Source organism: Pelobates fuscus, chromosome 9, assembly GCF_036172605.1.
Source record: "Pelobates fuscus isolate aPelFus1 chromosome 9, aPelFus1.pri, whole genome shotgun sequence".
Classification (NCBI taxonomy): Eukaryota; Metazoa; Chordata; class Amphibia; order Anura; family Pelobatidae; genus Pelobates; species Pelobates fuscus.
Window position 1 is genome coordinate 159198713 of NC_086325.1, and position 21558 is coordinate 159220270.

General features: G+C 39.9%; 1 protein-coding gene across 1 annotated transcript in view; it reads left to right on the plus strand.

The window, feature by feature from the left end:
• NOTCH1 (notch receptor 1) overlaps positions 1-21558 on the plus strand; it is a 51429-nt gene that overhangs the window by 24103 nt on the left and 5768 nt on the right. The window contains exons 3-25 of the mRNA XM_063432863.1: positions 1466-1731; positions 2203-2535; positions 7136-7258; positions 8302-8535; positions 9007-9162; positions 9956-10141; positions 10377-10490; positions 11126-11239; positions 12578-12811; positions 13260-13370; positions 14052-14244; positions 14706-14851; positions 15147-15260; positions 16482-16601; positions 17515-17667; positions 18050-18278; positions 18460-18661; positions 19102-19255; positions 19591-19775; positions 19945-20077; positions 20274-20531; positions 20637-20749; positions 20852-21420. Coding sequence (XP_063288933.1) covers positions 1466-1731; positions 2203-2535; positions 7136-7258; positions 8302-8535; positions 9007-9162; positions 9956-10141; positions 10377-10490; positions 11126-11239; positions 12578-12811; positions 13260-13370; positions 14052-14244; positions 14706-14851; positions 15147-15260; positions 16482-16601; positions 17515-17667; positions 18050-18278; positions 18460-18661; positions 19102-19255; positions 19591-19775; positions 19945-20077; positions 20274-20531; positions 20637-20749; positions 20852-21420 — 4440 coding nt within the window. The remainder of the gene's footprint in view (positions 1-1465; positions 1732-2202; positions 2536-7135; positions 7259-8301; positions 8536-9006; positions 9163-9955; positions 10142-10376; positions 10491-11125; positions 11240-12577; positions 12812-13259; positions 13371-14051; positions 14245-14705; positions 14852-15146; positions 15261-16481; positions 16602-17514; positions 17668-18049; positions 18279-18459; positions 18662-19101; positions 19256-19590; positions 19776-19944; positions 20078-20273; positions 20532-20636; positions 20750-20851; positions 21421-21558) is intronic.

Here is a 21558-nt window from a genome sequence, read left to right on the forward strand (position 1 = left end):
CATATTAATTGCCTCTTGTGAATTTTACCTTTCTTTCTTTCTTTCTTTCTTTGAATTTCCACTCTGCTAACTTTTCGGTTTGGGAAGATTTGGAAGCAATGATCCTAAGTACTATTTTTTGTTTTCTTGACCAGCATAAGACTAAGGCGTGCCGATACTCCCAAAGATCTCCTTTAATCTGTTTAATTTACGGGAATTACTCTGCTGGGGAAAGTGTTGGGTAATAGGTGATAATTTGGGGATAATCATGGCAAATGAGTGTCTTCCACTCCTACCTGAGAGATTAAAGGGATCGACCATGTGTGCTTTGGATCTAACAGTTCCTGTCTGGGCAGATGTTTCACACTTTGTTAATTTAGTTAAATTCTCTGAGTTTATTTAAACAGAGTGTCTGGGGGAGGAGGTGGAAGCATTAAGCATGTTACCTAGAGGTCTGTATGCCTTTTTTCTTTTTTTTTTTTAAGTCCAGGAATTAATACTTGCACCACAATTTGAGATACTTCAAGTGATGGTTTAGAGCAGGGTTGTTAAAAGGTTAATCCCCCACTATGTTGGAAGAGTTCTCACAATGCTTTGCTAGCGTTTTAGGCTGATTAAGCATATTTGGAGTTATAATTCAACTGAGGAGCCTACCTTTTTGGTTTAGAGACTTATAAAATGAGCAGTTTCCTTTGTCACTATATCTTAAAGTTGACCAAATTTAAGTTGGATCTGACCTACAGAGTAGCCTAGATTTTTATTTGTTTATTATAATTTTTTTTTTTATGCTTGCATGTTACAAACGTGGTCCGTAATAACCATGTCTACCTAGAGGCAAGGCCTGGTCACACTACCCTTTGGTAGCAATGCCCACTCTCGTGGCACACTGCATCCAAACGGTCACCTGCCCACCTCTTCCAAAAAGGTTCTCCCAGTTCTGACATACTGTGATTAATACAGCATTTGTGCAAATATATATATTACAATTTTAGAGGGACCACACTGCAGAGCTAAGCGTTCCTCTTTGGTCTGTCTCCAACCACCAGCTTGCCTGAAATATCTGTCTGCTTAACTTGGTGTAAAACATTCTGAAATCTATATTTTTATATAGACCCAACGCATTCCACAGCAGAGTACATTGTACATAAACAAAGCCAAATCCCTTAAAATGTTCTGCATCTAGATCAATCCTAGCACAGCATTTCTATATCCAGGTCACTTAAAGGAGAACAATCACTTCTCTGGACATCCTTACACCATTGAATGAAACATTGATAAATCACATTTGACTTGTGTTAACCTTTTTTTTTTTTCCATTTAATACTCTGTTTACTTTAACAACAAAGCATGATGGGAGTTGTATTTCTTCCACAGCTGGAGGGGCCTAGTTTTTTTTTATACTGTGATCTTATATCTACATTCAGTTTAGTAAATTACATTCTTTGTAACTACGGAGCTAATGTATTGTGTTTTTCTTTTCATTCAGATGCAGTAATTCGTACGTGGGTGATAGATGCCAGTTTGAAAACCCTTGTTTAGCGAAGCCATGTTACAATTCTGGAGTATGCCAGCCTTTGGTCCGGGGACATATTGTAGACTTTACCTGTAAGTGCCCACTGGGGTACTCTGACAAAGTGTGCCTGACTCCAGGGGACCATCCTTGTGTCAACAACCCTTGTCGAAACGGAGGGACATGCGATTTACTACCTAGTCTGACAGAGTACAAGTGCCGGTGTCCACCAGGTTTGACAGGTATGTAAATCAAGAATGTGTCCACGTTTCTCAAAGTCGAATTTACTCTTAACCTGGTTGACCATCATGGACATTTCCATCCCTCTTCTGAGCAGAGAAAGGTGCATGTCATTTGGGGAGATGTGAGGGCAGAGGAGAATATTGTTTGCTTGGTCATATTGACCCTAAATTTGTAATTCCCTTGCCAATTCAACAAAATGTCTCTTCTACAGAATACAACTCTTTGTAGAGAGTCAAGGCGATACTTGTGTTTGTGTTTGTGTGTGTGTGTGTGTGTGTGTGTGTACCTAACCTAAGGTTGGTAACAAGCCATGGAGGGGAGTCAAGGGAATTGTAGTTTATCAAGAGTTGAAGAGATACCAGTTTCCCACCTTTCACTTAGAACTAAACAAAGTGTCATCCTTTTTGTTTGGTAGTGGATATAAATACTGTGCCTAATGAAAACCTCTGCTGTACGCATTTATTTTCTAGGTGACACTTGCCAGCAAGCAGACCCATGTGCTTCCAATCCGTGCGGGAACGGGGGTAAGTGTGTCCCCTTTGAGGCACAATATGTGTGCAGGTGCCCACCTGGATTCCATGGCTCCACCTGCAGGCAGGACATCAACGAGTGCAACCAAAGTCCCTGCAAGAATGGAGGGACGTGCCTTAACGAGTTTGGATCCTACCAGTGCACCTGCAGGAACAAGTTCACGGGCAAGAACTGCGAAGTCCCCTACATGCCCTGCAACCCCTCTCCATGCCAGAACGGAGGCACCTGCCGCCAAACCGATGACACTTCATATGAATGCACCTGTCTTCCAGGTACCGAGCCAATCTGACCTTCCATTAACATGGGGCATTAAATCACAGTGTAAACTTGTTGCAATATTGTTCTCTGCATATTGTGTTCCATGTGATGTGAGCATCCCAAGAATTTATCCATTAATTGTGTTAGGCAAGGGTAACACCGGGGGCTTTCTGATGCTAGTCTTGTGGTGAACCTTTCCCCTTCCTTTTCACCAACCTGGATCACCGTGCTATTTCTAAGGGTCACAAATGGGTTAGAAGGGGTACATCATATTCATACTGCAGGCAACTGTCCACAATAAACTGGTGGCTGTAACAGCACTAACCAAAAAAAACCAAAAAACAGGTTGAGAACATTTATTTTATTTATTTTTTAAATAAATTTTCTTTTTAAATCTGTCTTTGACGATGGGTTTCTAAGAAGTTCTGCAATGCATGTGTTTCTTTGTGGTCTAACTCGCAGAGTGTCTCTTTTAGAGGTTTAACCTCTTCATTAGGGGTGGCTAGCTGATAAACTTTGGTGTCTAAATTCATTTGAAGGATTGTATGTTTCCCATATAGCCGATCAATACAAGACGTCCATACCTGAACAGACCCCCAATTCTATCTAGAAAAAAAAAGCAATTTTGGGGTTTAATGTTTTTTGTACGAGAGTTTAATCCATATCTTCCTAGCTTTCCTTATAGCATGCATAAATGCTCGTGGTACGATTGGTCACTGGCCAAACAATCTTTATCTGCTCTTCCATTCCCCCCGTTTCTGTATTGTGAATGTAAACTTGGAGATTGTTTGCATGTGTTGCAACAGGAAGATTTCTGTTTATAAAACTAACTATTCCAAACCAAGCAGCAACCACAATAGTAGGATGTACCCGTTGTTCTGCTTTGAACTTTTGCCCTTGTGAAAAAAAGTTTGCTGGTGCAAGAAATTCCATTTGGTTTTGTTTTTCATTTTTAGCTTTTAATAAGTTATTTTTTTACCTGGAATGACTGTATTTTTTTCAAGATGGGCAAGTTTGCTTTGCCCCTTGTATTTGGCATCCATGGAGTTAAGTGTCTGTCTGGCGTACAAGATGAGCGAGTACAGCAGTGGGCAGTGACCTGCGCCGCTGATGGTAAATTTGGAGGATATGGCAGGTTGGCATGGGAACCAGGTTGTCATGATGCGTAGGACAGCGTTGGCCCGTAGCAGGTTAATGTTAAATTCTGAGGATTATCGTGACTGCAGGAGCCACATAAACGGGGACAGTTCTAGAACAGGAAACTTTAATTTCACAAAACGGAAGCCTCCTTCCTCTTTACTTCAAACTGTGCAATAAAACGATATTTGCGAGCTGAACAGTTCAATTAAAGAGGCAGAAGCCAATTAATAAGAATAACAGGCCTTTACGCCCCTTCAGAAAGCCTGGAATTTGGCCTCAGTACTTCTGTTAGCAGACACCTCCTGTCTATTTGGTTGTGTTAGACTGTGCAAACAAGATAGATCAGAATATTTAGAGCCCCGGTGATGGTTGTGGGTTTTGTTTTTTAGGGGGAGATTTTCATTAACATGATAACGTTGGAGAATAGACAAAGGGAATTCAAGTTTTTATAACTGGCCTATTTTAGCAGTCATTTAAAAAAAAAAATGTTGCTGTTCCTTTGTCAATCTTCCGCCGTTCTCTGTTTTAGTTTATAATCCCCCAATATCTTGTCCTATCTGCCAATTCAGTTTAACACCTGTTTAAATGAACAAACTGGCCAATTAAAATGTGAAAGTCAGGGTATGCGAACGCTAATGTGAAAGTGAGGGCCAATGATGTGTAAACTTGACTTTGCACGTTTTTCTCAACTACACGTTTACAATGAAAAACATATGCAAAACAGTAATTTAATCATAAAAAAAACGTTGTCACGTTGGAAGTTCTTGGCATTTTAAGCACCTTGATTGGATGTGCAGCTTCTGCGATAAGCTTTCACCGTAGCAGGGCGTGAACGGATGAGTTTATAAAATAGGAACACCAACGTTTTCTGAGACTGAATGTCCATTTTTTTCAACCTTTTGGCTACAGAAAGCCAAAAGCTGATATCCAACTCCCAGAAATCTCAAATTAGGACTTCAGGAACAGAAATATTTTACATGGAAACCGACCGTGCAGGTTGGGAGATGAGGAAGCATCAACTTATGGAACTAACCGAATAATTACATTAATAGCATACACAGTGCACCTAATGTTTGTGGGAGTCTGGAGTGTCCCTTTAATGGAAATATATTTCCGAGACACATTGGCCCAGACATACAGCTTGATCAATCTTTGAATCTGTCAAGAATATAATCCAGCATTGCATCTTTGTCTAAAACAACCCTCCTTATAAAAGTACAGGACGCTTCTACACGCTTCTCGCTTTGATCTATCCCAGCATACGTAGGTTTTGATAAAAGGGCCTCCACTGCGTGTGGTTAGACGCCACCTGCTAGATTAACTCATAAAAAATTCCAGCAGCTATTGTTGTGTTAGGCTTCAAAGTACCATCAAGGTTAATATTTGCCCAGGTTTACATGCCTGAGCGCAAGAACATAAAAGCGTGGGATGAGGAGTTTCAATTTTTTTTTATTTTTTTTTTTAAATTATGGTTGAACATATCTTTACGGCATGCAATTTGCAACAGTCCGGTTTGAAAGCAAACAAGATTCCACTTATTCATAATCTTACCTTTGGCCGCAAAACCTGTATTGTTTATTCTATCAATCTCTTGTTTAGCTGTATAGTACTCAAAAGGTTAAGCCGTCAGTGTGCGCTAATAAATACATATTCATTAACCCCTCCTGAAATAGAGGGAGATGCAAAGATTTTTTTTGTTTTTTTTTGTTTTACTTTTTTCTTTTAATTTTTGTAAACAGTTTTTTCACTTGGTAATATTTACTGTGTTTATAGTAATTTAAAAAGTGGTTCGAACCAGTACATGTTTTGAGAAAACCAATAGCTTATGCCAGCAGGTTTAGAAAGACTTGTTCTGTGTTGTTGGATAAATATAAACCGATCGTATTACACCTGCAATAGGCCATCATAGAGCGTGCACATCCGTAACCTGCATGCTTTACCCCTCCCTAGCCCAGAGCTGCAGGCACTTCTCTGTACTAATAGATATATTAACTGAATTTACTGCAAACATCTGAACTGATCTCAGTTGGATACATTGTCAAACCTTTAGTATTGCGATTTAAAGGCCGCAGCCAGGTGGGACAGGTAAAGATAGCTTGTTGACACAGCTTCATTAGACTAGATGTTTGCTAATGAAATCACCGCTGATCTGATAAGAGTTACATATTGCACTTTATGGATTGCAGAGATTTGAAGAGTTCACTCAGCTCTGAATTGAAGTCAAATGCAATTTCAAATTTAAGGCTGAACTAGCTGATCAGCGATTTAAAGAGGAGTTAAATAATCTTGGCACAGAACACTTTGTGTTATATACAATATATATTCTGTTTTCGACCAGATCCTCTGCAGGCAATCTTTACGATGTTTGATTTAGAGGCTGTTTGTGTTGTATAAAATGCCCGGTTTTGCACCTTGCCTGTAACTTTATAGATATGAGATCTTGTCCATCTTAAGTCTCCTCTCCCGCCCATCGTTTGGAAGTAAGCAGGAGTCATATAAGTTTAATTAGTAACTTGCCACATGTTGGTCTTGTGGACAAACTGCCAGCACACAGTCTGGCGGTAATGTCAGAAGTCGGTTTTACAACCTGTATTATCGCCACCAATGCGATTTCTTGTTTATTAGAATCTTGCGCAATTCAAGCTCGTGGAAAAGAGAGTTAACCAGAGGTGAAAGTTCAGACACCAAATTCTAATGCCATTCAGAGCTGTTAGAGACTTATATATATTCAACAATGTTTTAAAAGCAAGGCAGTTACTATGGAAACCAGTTCATTCCACTGGTTTCTATGGTGATTGCTTTACCTTTTAGAACTTTGCACTACTTTTATTAATCTGCGCACTATAACAGACTTGCAGTGAATTGCGTGCTGCGTGTTGTTTGTCGGGCCACAGCAGAGTACACACTTTTTGCTTGATGTACTCTATTACCTGAACAGAGACTGTATGTGAATAGCAGTGGATACAGTGATATCCCGGGCGGCCGCTGACACTTTTTTTTTTGGATTGTAACTAGATCTCCACAAAGTAAGCCCAAACTCCAGACTCATTCCTCTCTGCAGAGATCTAATGTAAACCAGTTTGGGCTGAATTGCAGGGTTCTACCTGCTGCACCACAACTCCCATCACCCTCAGCCCGGTGCAGCACTTTGCCTCTTTTGATGCATTTGCCCCCATGTCATACCAGTAGCCTAAAATGGGCACAGCCACTGCTGTTGTAATGATTCATGAGAGTACCAAAGGATACTGGGAGTTGTAGTCCTGCAACCCTAGGGTTTATGTTGGCAAGGAAAATAATAATTTAAGATTGTCACTCGGGGGCATGGGGAAAAATTGTCAGTTAAAAAGCAAAACCTGATATCATACACACACAGGAAATTCAGAAAACCTTGTAAACTACGGTATATGGAAAATACATTTTACTGTATTGTATACGTAATTTAACTTGGCTTTTTATTTCTGCTTTTTTAAATAGGGTTTTCTGGCATGAACTGTGAAGAAAATATTGATGATTGTCCAACCAATAACTGCAGAAATGGCGGCACGTGTGTAGACGGAGTTAACACCTACAACTGTCAGTGTCCCCCCGACTGGACAGGTAAAACCCACTGATCCCTGTGTCAATTTGACAGCACTGCAAGAGTTAACCACGATTTTAGCCTGGTCAAATCCCCATAACTCTACAAATATTTTGGACTCCTAATGAGGAAGGCGAAACCTCCAATCCTACATAATATTTAGTCAAAACCCTTTGAAAATGTTTTTGGAAAAACTTGGAGGAACTATATCCCTAGTGCCTTGTACCATAACCACTGCAATATGCTACATTTGGTTTGGTGCTCGGAGTGTCTTTTTTTTTTTTTTTTTAAAGAAACATAAGAATTGGAAAATGGCACAGTACTAAAACAGTGATGGCTAACCTTGACACCATAAATTGTTTCTGGACATCATTTCTCATGATGCTCAGCTTGCTTTTAGAGTCTAAAAGCTAGCTGAGCATCATGGGAAATGTAGTCCAGAAACAATTTATGGTGTCAATGTTAGCCATCACTGTACTGAAGACTCTAAAGTCATGAGCCGCTTCATTTAGCCAATTCATTTTTATGGGGAACACTAATCTGTAGGCATGAGGTTAGGTAATTATACATTTTTGAATGATGATTTCTCGTTTCTGGTACTAAATTATCCCAGGGTATGTTTATCTTACACTCTGATTATACATTGGTTGAAAGAAAAGGGGAGGGGGGTTATAGTCCATTGTTCAAGATCTACATGTATGTTTGGTTTTAGGATAGGGCTTTGGAAATTACAGGCTGCTAATTTTTAAATTGTATGTTAGAGAAATTCCATATTCCTTACAGGCATCGTCTGCAACAGATCGTGTGATGCATCTTTCTTGTAGCGTGCATCCACAATTTGATGTCAACCGTTTTTTTAGATTCATAATGCAGTACGAGAAAGTTTCACCACTAAGTAGCGATTTTCACCCCAGAAGATTTTGAGCTAGATTACTCAAAAAATCGCTGCCACCATCCAGAACCATAAATAAACGCGGTGGTAAAATTAGTCTGCATTGGCCAAGAATCCTAGATAAAGGACCACAAAATGTTGACGCTTTCTCTCTGCATCCGTTCAATATAGGTCAGTACTGCACGGAAGATGTGGACGAGTGCCAGCTGATGCCAAATGCGTGTCAGAATGGTGGCACGTGCCACAACAACCATGGCGGGTACAACTGTGTCTGTGTCAATGGCTGGACAGGAGAAGACTGCAGCGAAAATATTGATGACTGCGCCAATGCGGCCTGCAGTGGTGGGGCCACCTGCCATGATCGCGTGGCTTCATTCTTCTGCGAGTGTCCACATGGTCGTACAGGTAATAATAGCTCGTGTTTCTTTGACATTCCTCAATATTTATTCTGTTCGGATGAAACATAGAAATCTAGATTTGACGACCAAAGAGGGGTATGTTTTGTTCAACTATTTTGCACCCTACTTTTGCACCCCAACAGCTATCCTCAATATTTTGGAATAGAAGGTATTATTTAAGGGTCTTACTTTAGAATTTTGTAAACCAATGTTTTGTATCTTTCTTAAGTGCACTGAAGAAAGACTTGACTTTCAGTCGCAAAATGAGACCTACAAAAATTGGCAAAAGATTGACCACTTAAGATACACGACGTGGTTACCACTGGGGAAAGCCACAATTTAAGCCTGAGATCTTTGTGGGGTTTGTTGTTGTTTTGTGGTTTTATGCCACCTTTCAGTGGTGCATTAGTGACATTTTTGCTTTGGTAAAGAAAGTATTAGTAAGAGATCAGTTGATAATGTTTGTGTCCCTTTTCAGGTTTGCTCTGCCACCTTAACGATGCGTGCATCAGCAATCCTTGCAATGAAGGGTCAAATTGTGATACCAACCCAGTCAACGGCAAGGCAATTTGCACCTGTCCCTCTGGTTACACCGGTCCTGCCTGCAATGATGATGTGAACGAATGCTCTTTGGGTAAGGATCCCTCATTTGGTTTTGGAAACCATATTAACTAACCAGGTTTTATTTAAACGTTGATTTTAAAAGACCAATTTAATGAGTATATTGCATGTTCTGTAAAGAGCTAGATACATTTTTAGCATTGAATCAAAAAATATATATATATATATAGTAAAACTACTGTACCTCCCTCTACTGTAATGTAACCTGTAAAGTGCTGAGTAGACCTTAGTGCTATATAAATACAATATACATACACCGTATACCTAATACACTTACTGTACCTCCCTCTACTGTAATGTAACCTGTAAAGTGCTGAGTACACCTGTTAGCGCTATATAAATACAATATACATACACTGTATACCTACTGCACTTATTGTACCTCCCTCTAGTGTAATAACCTGTAAAGAGCCGAGTACACCTGTTAGAGCTATATAAATAAATATACATACACTATATACCAACTGCACTTACTGTACCTCCCTCTACTGTAATGTAACCTGTAAAGTGCTGAGTACACCTGTTAGTGCTATATAAATAAAATATACATACACTGTATACCTACTGCACTTACTGTACCTCCCTCTACTGTAATGTAACCTGTAAAGTGCTGAGTACACCTGTTAGCTCTATATAAATAAAATATACATACACTGTATACCTACTGCACTTACTGTACCTCCCTCTACTGTAATGTAACCTGTAAAGAGCCGTGTACACCTGTTAGTGCTATATAAATTAAAATATAAATAGATGGATACATACCATTTAAGTGGCACAATAATAACTGCAATTTTTTTCTTAAGGTGCAAATCCGTGTGAACATGCAGGAAAGTGTATAAATACTCTGGGGTCCTTCCAGTGTCACTGTCTGCCAGGATACAGTGGTCCTCGTTGTGAAATCGATGTCAATGAGTGTCTGTCCAATCCATGCCAAAATGAGGCCACTTGTCTTGATCAAATTGGAGAATTCCAGTGTATATGCATGCCAGGTAATGTGCCAGCTGTTAATGCCAAAGCTGAGGTTTTGTAGATGCTGCTTTGAGATTGCCAGTTGGTATCCTAGAATCCACTGCGACATAAAGCTTCCATAACTTAATTTCATAATAAAAAGAAAATAATTTAAAAAAAGAAATGGTAAATACTGGAGCAGTAGCTAATTCCCTTTGTACTCTGTGTCTCGGAGAAATGATAATGGTTAAATTGTCTTTATTTTCCTTTTGTTAGGCTATGAAGGGGTGTACTGTGAAATCAATACGGACGAATGCGCTAGCGGGCCCTGCTTACACAATGGCAAATGCATTGATAAAATCAACGAATATCACTGCGAATGCCCCACAGGTAAGACCAGCGATCAATACATCGCCCTGGCTTGCAGCTTGAACGCTACAGACAAGGTTAGATTTAATCCAGAGCCTGCGGCAGGGTTTGGCTGATGAGCTTGAGTTGACTAGAAAAACCCCTCTGTAGGACTATGCAAAAACCTTGTTTATTAAGATCTATAAGCTCTACTCCTACCAGAGATTCATCATAAGGTTCCAAATACTTTCACTGTATAACACACTCTGGTTTTCAATGGTCTGCTAGGCTTTTATCTTTTATTTGATGTCCTCCCTACACAGAGAGCAAAATAACCATTTAAAGTATGACTTGAAGGGCCCAGTGAATGCCAGGCTCACATTCTCTTTGTAAATGTATAGAGCCACACATAAACCCCATTTCCTACCAGCCCCTGCCAACACTGCTGTTGCCCTTCTAGAGAAAACAATTTATTCACTAAATGGGGAGTAGGGAGTCAAAAAATTGCATGTTGGAGACTGCTAGGGCAGACCTGGTACATTTCCCAGTTCTTTGCCCTAAATTCTCAATTCTGAAACATGAAAAAAAAAAATCGATTTTCTGCAGAAGTGATGCTTTATATACTGTACAGGAGATCGTTGACAGCCAGAATTAACTGCACGTGTTCTTTTTACTAGGTTTCAGTGGTTATCAGTGCCAGTACGATATTGACGAATGTGCCAGCACGCCATGCAAGAATGGTGCCAAATGTGTGGACGGACCAAATACTTACACCTGCGAATGTACTGAAGGTACAGGATGCTTCAATAACACTGTAATCCAGCCTAACCATTGCTGTGTAGATGTTTGTAAATCACTTTTTCCATAATGTTCATTCAGCAATGCCAATGTTCAATATCACCCGCTATTAACTGGCACTTAAAGCGTGACATCCAGTTTGAAAAACTCTAAAGAATCTTCTGAACCCTGTTTTCTCTCTTACTGCCCTTAAATCCTTTAATGAATAATCCACAACGACAAGTTGTGTAAAAGTATGTTTGATCGAGACATTTACTTTTATTTAGTAATGCGTAGACCAATTTACGTCTGAAAAATAGCAGAAATTAAATTTTAAGAAAATAGCCAATCTTGTTGTCTTACTTTTGCTTCCGTTCATGCCCTCTGGCTAGAAAAGCAATGACTGTAATAAAAATTGAGGGTAAATCCAACCTCGACAGAACACGATTCTTTAAATTCAGACGTGTGTACCTTCAGGGGTCCCACTCGTATTGAGTATAAGCCAGCTAAACAGTCTCACATAGACAGCGTGGTAAACTTGTCACCAACAGAAAAGGGGAGGTTGGGGATTTTTGGGGGAGTTTTTCTTTGTTATTTTTTTTCTACTTGCTCTCGAGCCAAGGAAAGATAAAACGCCAGGCGGACGCGGGAAAATTTGGGCAAGTCTTGGAAAGAATCACTTTTGGTTGCATAGAGAAACGCAAGGAGTGCCCCTTATTATAGAATGACATGAATCTCACTATAAGACAATGCGTCTATTGAGGGCTATTACTGCCAGGATTCTTACAGTTGAATAACCCTCTAATCAGGCTCAATTGAATGCCAGGTTGGAGACAGAAGATGAAAAGATCTTTGGTCTTCTGTGAATCCTAGTCAACGTTTAACTGTGTCCTTTAAATATGGCTAACTGTCTGTCGTGCAATCCTTCCCTTTGGAAGTTAAATTGGAAATCCATTAAATTGCTGAAATCATTTTTTTTTTTAATGGGTTGTTTTTCTGTTTCTTTTTTATTAATTTTATTTTCTTTTAAGATTTCAGTGTTTTTTTTTTCTTTTCTTATTTTTCTATGAATGTTGAGGAAAAGAGGAGTTTGAGTGTTCTGAAGGTTTTTTTTTTTGGTTTTTTTTTAAACGGGTTACTTATTTTTAATGGGTTTAATCGATAACTAGATATAATTTTTCCCATCGAACCTATACATTTCTCTTTAATACTGAAGTAATTATAAATAACCTTGCTGATCCCTTGAGCCATTAATTTAGTTTGGCAGAATATCTTGCTGTAAAAATAGAGTAGTAATTTGGGCATATTTTAAAGAGGTCTCATTTGCGATTCTTTTTTTTTTGTGTGTTTAGGGTTTACAGGACAGCACTGTGAACAAGACATTAATGAATGCAACCCCGACCCATGTCATTATGGCACCTGCAAAGATGGTATTGCCACCTTCACTTGCCTGTGCACGCCTGGGTACACTGGACAGCGCTGCGAGATTAATATCGATGAGTGCCACAGTATGCCATGCCAGAATGGCGGAGAATGCCAAGATAGAGATAATGCTTATTTTTGCAAATGTCCGAAAGGAACCAAAGGTAATATTTTAATTAGATGTTTATTTTACTTTTTTATTTTTTTTTCTCCTTCCATTTACGTTGTTTCATTTAATTGTTGGGAGTTTACTGCTTAGTGTATTTGTTCCAATATGCCTCATACTATTCAGCATTTCCTATTTTGTATGGGTTGGACTAATTGTAGCTTGTAGTCATGTGACAGGAAGTGCATCACCGGGTTTGTAGACTTTAATGTCATAACACAAGAAGATATGCCTATGTTTCAATGTCCTTGACAGGTTGTTCCGTGGACAACTATATATTATATGACTTTTCTCATGTATTATATATTTAGTTTTTCTAACATATTATATAATTTTCTTTATATGGTGGTTACTGTACACAGTACATTTTTGATAGTCCAATTTCAACATCATTCCTAAAACATAATCTAGGAGTGTTTCAACGTGGTTGTCATTCAACTTTCTAGGGACAAACTGTGAAATTAATCTTGATGACTGCGCCAGTAACCCTTGCGATTCTGGGAAATGCATTGACAAGATCGATGGTTACGAGTGCACCTGTGAACCAGGATACACAGGTAAGAAACTTGGGGCCACCAGGCAGCATCAACACTGTCAATTCTTTTGGAAAAACAAATCCCTCTTTCTTAAACCACAGTCGTTTTATCTTTTCAGTAATCTGATTTAAATTGGTCAGGGCTGAGACAAAAAATAAACATATCAATTTTCTAGGTGGGATCTTAGTAGAGTATTAACTTGGACACTCGTAATTAGTTACTGAATAGCAAGGGGACCATGATCAATGAAGCTTGTCTACCGATCTTCATGTTCGTATACAATGTGGAAGGGGGTTGGTGGTGGTAATGGGTTCCAGTGTGTTTAATTCAGTAGATATCCTGTTTCCAACGAGGTCTGTCTGCTCGGTTTGGGTAAGGGGGTTAATGGAATTCTTTGAATATTCTTTTGTGCTCTCAGGTCACCTGCTAGAGAGTTTTATCACCGTGGAGTCTTCTCTTGCCAATGGCCCATTTGTCCTGTTGTCAAAGTAGCCTTTCTCCATTTAAACGACTAGTGTGTGTAATATTACAGGCCACATGACATGGAGATCAATGCATGTGGGGGGACATAGCATCCTGAAACAGTCTATTGTTGGGTTCTTCCTCTCTTCTTCTAAGTGGTCATCTTAATTCTTTTGTTCTGGTTTTTTTCTTATTTATTTTTTTATTTTATTAATCTCTCTGCGTTTCATCTTTATTCAGGAAAGATGTGCAACATTAACATCGATGAGTGCGCCAGCAACCCTTGCCGAAATGGGGGAACATGCAAGGATGGTATTAATGGTTTCACCTGTGTATGCCCAGAAGGGTTCCAGGACCACATGTGTCTGTCTGAAGTGAATGAGTGCAACAGCAACCCTTGTATCCACGGAACATGCCACGATGGCGTCAATGGGTAAATGACAGTTATATTTTTCCTTGTATATTTTGGAAGAGTCTGTTCATACATGCCAGGGTCCTATATTAAAGCCATGATATAGAGCACATGGACAATAAATAGCACACTAATCTTCTCTCCTATTCTGCCAGTCTAACCATCATCCATGACGGCAGATCCCAGACCTTTTGTCACCAATCCTGTTCAAATACAGATTATCTACACACAGTCTTTGATCTATGTATACCCTGCAAGAGGGGCAAGGGGCAAGACAGGAGTTCTGTCTTCTAGTTGCAGAACCCATATTTAGTAATTTCCACCCAATAGACCTCAAAATCCCTCACCTCTTTTGCTATGTTCAATACCTAAGTCAATACTCTGTTCACTCTATATTAGGATATTATCATAACGCTTTCTGATATGTGCCTGCAGTCACTGTCCCAGCATTGACATGGTTTGTCCTTCTTACGTCTCCATAGGTATAAATGTGAGTGCGATTCTGGATGGAGCGGCACCAACTGTGACATAAACAACGACGAATGTGAATCCAACCCTTGCATGAATGGGGGAACCTGCAAAGACATGACTAGTGGATACGTCTGCACATGCAGGGAGGGCTTTAGCGGTAAGTTCATTGAAGTTCGAGTCACCATCATGAGATACGACGGTGGTCAATTGTTTAAATGGACACGAGTCAGGAACAGAGCAGGATTAACCATAAGGCAACCCTCGGCAGGCATCATAGGCCAAGGGGTTAGATACGGTCCCAGAACTATGAATTTGCATTGCCCCATTAACAATCCCTCATCCCAAAATGATAATCTGCCTATGGCCTCATGGGACCTTTATCCTTTTCTGATCAGGACTTGGGAGTTAGTTTAGGTTCCTTGGATGTCTCTAAGTTTATTCTTTGATTTCAGGTCCCAATTGCCAGACAAACATAAACGAATGTGCTTCGAATCCCTGTCTAAACCAAGGGAGCTGCATTGACGATGTTGCTGGCTACAAATGTAACTGCATCCTGCCTTATACTGGTAAGTGGATCTGAAGTATTTCTCCGTGCATTTATCCTGAGGGATGATTGTTACATTGTGTTTTTCCATTATCCTGAAGGATCACTGTTATAATGTACATCTCTCAAGTTCAGAGCTGTATATATATCAAGGTGGGACAGGCGTAACGCAGGGAGAAGTCACCATGGAAACAAACGGAATGTTTCTGCAAGTTTAGCCTTTTGCTCTATAGTTCCAGTTTATACTTATACAATGGAGCGATCTGTCAGAATTTGATATTTTTTGTTGTCACAGCAGATGTGGTAGGGTGTTTTTATTTTTATGTTTTTTTTTTTTTGTTAAGCTCAATATTGACTTTTCTAGTACAATCTACTCTCTTTTTCCCCCTACTTACATTGTTTCCATTCCACTGGAGCACAAGAAAATATGTTGCTGGCGGCAATTGGTATTCTTTTCCTATTCTCTTTCCAATATCAACACATCTCGCCTTGTTTTCCAAGATAACATAGAGACATTCTCAGTGCGAGCTCCTTGATGGCAGTCATTCAGAAGAGGCCCCTTTAGAAAGTTCAGCACTTTTTTTTTTCTGTATACATATAGATATTTTTTTATTATTATTATTATTATTATAGCGTTCACCAAAATGACAGTTCATAGTGTTTGCAAAAGGGTTAAGTTCTGGACGTATCGGTGAAAACGGTTGTGTAGAATTGTAACTTCCTGCTTCCTCTGCCGTTAAAATGGAAGCAGGAACAATGGCAGGAAATGGCACAGAATTTCCTGCCTGGCTGGGTTTCCATGGTAACAGATAGAAATGTGAGGTTTGTTTTTGGAACCTTGCCATCACCTTATGTAGTAGATAGTTCACAAGGAAGATGAAAATGCCACAAAAGCTTTTGGGACTTTAAAAGATTTTTTTGGGTTTTTTTGTTTTTTTTTTACAAAAAGTTTATTTATATAAATGTCAATTATAAAGGACAGTACATGTAAAAATGTTAAATGTCTAACTAAACAGAGTAGAAATGATAGATGTGCAATAATTGAAATTAATCACTAAGAGAAAAAGAAAGGCTGATCAGATTGGAATTGGCACCTACAGTTTGATTGTTAAATTAAATGCATAAATTTAATACCACGTGCACTGCGTTTCTTGAAAGGGTGGAGTCTGTTCTGTCTGCTATTAAGTATCTAATGTTACATCTTTCGATGATGCTTTATATGACACATTTTTATCTTTTAAAGGAGCGACGTGTAAGGATATTTTGGCTCCATGTGCCAACAGTCCGTGTAAAAATGGAGGCAAGTGTCAGGAATCTGAAGACTACGAAAGCTTCTCCTGTCTCTGCCCTGCGGGATGGCAAGGTACGTATGGCGTGCCAGAGATTGGCAGAATAAGATGTGTGCCCACTAAGTCTTTGACACTGTTTTAAAAAAAGGATCAGTAAAGATATCTAGGATATAGAGAGAAACCCTTCCCTACCTATTGGTCTATGACAGGATAGTTCAGCCATATACATACACCTCGGGTCAGACATTGTTTGGAAACCGACAGTCAGTCTCTATGGTCATCCCGGCTTCACTCCCTGCACAGAAACGGGGAAGACCATAGAGACTAACTGTTGGTTTCCAAACACTGTCTGATGTTTTTACGTATACATAATGTGAACAAATCTATTTCCCTCTAAAACATGATGAAAAGATTATTATATAAAAAATATTTTGAGGCAACAGTTGTCCATTAAGTGTTCTTGCAGGAGTCTTTACATTTTCCTACATGTGGTTTGTCGGGGATCTGAATTTAAGTCTTGCATGAACCCTCGTCAAACACTGTTTAAAGTTTGTGAAAGTGGGTGCAGTAATGACTAAAACACTGTAGCTTTTTTTAAAACCGAGTATGTGGCTGGCTTGGCTAACTATTTAAAGAGACAGTACTGCAGAATAGAGTGCAGTTTTTTCGTGATTTTCTTTTTTCAGATACTTCAATTTGTTGTAACACCTGTAAAATGATCTGCCTGATCACAGTACTTGTTTATTACAATACTGACACTGAAAGCTGACTTTAACACCGACCTCTTCACTGTAACCTGAGAGTTTAGGAACATTTTGAGGCAAACATTTTGTGATCCTTTTTATTCCGTTCGAGCTACTTAATGCTCGCTCTATTGTTGTGTGCGGTTTTCTTTTTCTCTTTTCATCTTTAAGTTGGAAATGGAACTAAGCCTTTGTTCAGTTTGTGAATGAAACAATATGATATATTTTTTTTTTATATACAAAGGGCAAACATGTGAGATCGACATCAATGAGTGCGTTAAAAGCCCTTGCCGGAATGGTGCGGTTTGCCAAAACACCAATGGCAGCTACAGATGTGCCTGTAAACCTGGTTACAGTGGGAGAAATTGCGAGACGGATATTGATGATTGCCAACCAAGTAAGTTTCCTTGTCCAAGCTTATACACGGCTTTCCTTCATGGTTGTATATCTCATAAGGAACAACTGAGAGCTAGAGCAAGTTTTATAATGCCATTATGTGAGTGGCAAAGTGGGTGTGGCTATATTTTCATTCTACAAGTCCCACCCCTGCAGTTCCTGCACACAAGTTTTTTGTTTTCTGAAGACCAGAACTGTTCCCAGCAATTTCTGAGATATAAAAACATGGCAAACTAACACCGCTGCAGCTTTTGTCGCAGGCATAGAGCGTCACATGCTTTTACTGCTGATTAGGAGGAAAAAAAAAAAGGCTCAGATGAACTCGTGTTATTGAATTCAAGGCAATTATGCTTGATTCGTGCCTAATTTTGTTTTCTTTTCAGACCCTTGCCATAATGGAGGCTCCTGCTCTGACGGAATTAACACTTTCTTCTGCAATTGTCTGGCTGGGTTCCGTGGTCCAAAATGTGAGGAAGATATCAATGAGTGCGCCAGCAACCCGTGCCGGAACGGAGCAAACTGCACAGACTGTGTAAACAGCTATACGTGCACCTGCCCCGTGGGATTCAGTGGCATCCACTGCGAAAATAATACCCCAGACTGCACAGAAAGGTACCGGTTTTATCTTCTTTTATTTACTGGAAAATATTACCCTAAAATAATATGTCCTGTACTTTAACCCCTCTGTGTGGCAGAGGCACCCAATTTCTGTGCTCCCCTCTCTAGAATTCCAATTAACTTTACTCCATTACATTTATACCTAAAATATTTATTTGACATTTTTTTTCCCCAGCTCTTGTTTTAATGGTGGAACCTGCGTTGACGGCATCAATACATTCACCTGCCTGTGTCCGCCAGGATTTACTGGGAGCTACTGCCAGTACGACATCAACGAATGTGACTCGAAGCCATGTCTTAACGGTGGCACGTGTCTTGACAGCTATGGGACTTACAAGTGCAGCTGTCCCCAGGGGTACACCGGTCTCAACTGCCAGGTAATCACCCCAACATGCCATCGTGTCACACATACACGATAGAGACCAACGTAGTCTATAGAATGGATAGTACGCAGTCTCTGAGGATACATCATTATCATTCTTATTATTTATAAAATATTGCCGACCTGTAAATAATGCATTACAGATACCTCATTTGTTTAAGTATACGAAGATGTATTCATATAACATAGTAATTCGATGCAAAACTATAAAATATATCTACAGTGCTGCGTAATTTGATGGCGCTTAAATACCTGTAATAATATTGATATTTGAAATTCATCGAAACAATAGTTAATCATTTATAGATCTTTGATGCCCCTCATTTAGCTCCCTTCTTCTTTCTATATTTCACATTGTTGTATCCCGACTTGTGGGTCACACACGTATTTATGCATTTTGTAAATGGGAATGTTTTATCTTGTCTGTGTCCGCAGAATCTGGTGCGTTGGTGCGACTCGTCACCCTGTAAAAATGGAGGTAAATGTTGGCAGACCGGCAACCTATACCGATGCGAGTGTAACAGTGGCTGGACTGGATTTTATTGCGATGTGCCAAGTGTCTCCTGTGACGTGGCTGCTAGACAGCAAGGTAAATGTCATTTCATAAACTGCTCGCCATCGATATTTAATAATTGTTTTTATTGGAAAGAGTTTGCATTGAAAATGTTTCATATCATAGAAGTAGCCATTGTGTCTTTTAAGTAGACCTCACATAGCTAATATTAAACTTCATGGAAAAAATAGTTTTTCTACTCTCAAGCAACCTCTTTTGCAGTCTGGTACAAAAGCAAAAATGCAATCTGCAGCAATGTAGCTCTCAGTCAGCTTAGTTCTTCAGTGTTCTAAGGTTCCTCTTACTGAAATATTAGATCCTCGGGTACATAGAAAATGTTTTGTGACCGCTTTTGTTTCTGTACTTTACAGGTGTGGACGTAGCTCACCTCTGTCGGAATTCAGGAATATGCAGAGACACTGGAAGTACCCATTCTTGTCTGTGCCAGGCTGGTTACACCGGCAGTTACTGTGAAGAACAAGTAGATGAATGCTCTCCCAACCCTTGCCAAAATGGGGCCACGTGCACAGATTATTTGGGGGGCTACTCTTGTGAGGTAGGCTGCTGTTATCTTTTTTTGTTTCATGTTCAGATTTCTTTAAGATTTACATTTGCTGCTTCTGAGCAATAAGTCGAATATATGTTATCCATGTGAAATGCGTTGCCATATTGCATGCTGTATATCCAAACAAAAAATTAAAATCCTGTGTAACGTATTCTTTCAGTGTGTTGCCGGCTATCATGGAGTAAACTGCTCAGAAGAGATCAACGAGTGTCTATCACACCCTTGTCAAAACGGAGGGACATGTATCGACCTTATTAACACATACAAATGCTCATGTCCCAGAGGAACACAGGGTAAGATGACTAGATTGTGTATGTTTTAACACAAGTTTGGGAAAAAAGCATAGACCCCTCCCCTATTTGGAAGCATTGAGCCCCTAAAAGCAAAGATTCCTAATAGCAAATGATGTTGCTAAATGAGTCTTGAGTTGACTGCAAGTAGGCACTGTAAGTGCAAGAGTTTTTTCAAGACTGATTTTGTAATTTCTAGGTGTGCACTGCGAGATCAATATAGATGACTGCACCCCATTGTACGACATTGTCAGTTTCGAACCAAAGTGCTTCAACAATGGCGAATGCAAAGACCGTGTTGGTGGCTACTACTGTAAGTGCCCACCTGGCTTTGTTGGTGAGCGCTGTGAGGGGGATGTCAACGAGTGCCTTTCCAACCCATGTGATGCCCGCGGTACCCAGAACTGTGTTCAGCTGGTGAATAATTACCGTTGTGAATGTCGACAAGGATTCACAGGTAATATAAACTCGTATTAAGTCAAATGCTGTCATGTACGTGTCCTCCTCTCCCTTTCCCTCTCTTCCCCCCTCCGTGGCTCTAACTCTGGACTGCCTCTTCCAGGAAGACGCTGCGACTCTGTACTTGATGGTTGTAAAGGGAAACCATGTAAAAATGCTGGAACATGTGCGGTGGCCAGCAACACGGAGCGTGGATTTATCTGCAGGTGTCCTCCTGTAAGTACACACAAACGTATTCTAACCCTTGACCCAAATGGTCAAATGTTCAAAACCTGTTAAATGTACAGGTAATGAATGATTATTGTTCTACTTTTGTAGGGATTTGATGGTGCAACTTGTGAATATAATACACTGACATGCGGGAACCTGCGTTGCCAAAATGATGGAGCCTGCATATCAACAAGCAATGGTTTCAAATGCCTATGTAAGGAAGGGACTACTGGCCCATTCTGTCAATATCTTGTTAGCAGCCCTTGTAATTCCAACCCGTGTTATAATGGTGGCACCTGTAAATTTGTGTCGGAGACGCCATTTTTCCAGTGCCACTGCCCCAGGAACTTTAATGGTCTGTACTGTCACATATTGGACTACGAGTTCAGTGGAGGACTGGGGCAGGATATAGTTCCACCCAAAATTGAAGAGCGCTGCGAGATTGCTATGTGTGCTGAGCAAGCCGGTAACAAGATCTGCAATGCCAACTGCAACAGCCATGCCTGCGGTTGGGACGGAGGAGACTGCTCGCTTAACTTCAACGATCCTTGGAAGAACTGTACCCAGTCTCTCCAGTGTTGGAAATATTTCAACGACGGAAAATGCGACTCGCAGTGCAACAATGCAGGATGTCTGTATGACGGCTTTGACTGCCAGAAATTAGAAGTGCAGTGCAAGTAAGTACATGCAAAAAGTCAATTCTAAGCCCCATCAAGAGATCTCTATATATTTCATAATATGCTTGGGAGTCCTTTCTGTACATTGAAAGCTTTTCTCCAGGAGCTCGTCCATTTTTGGCCAGTTCCAAATAATTT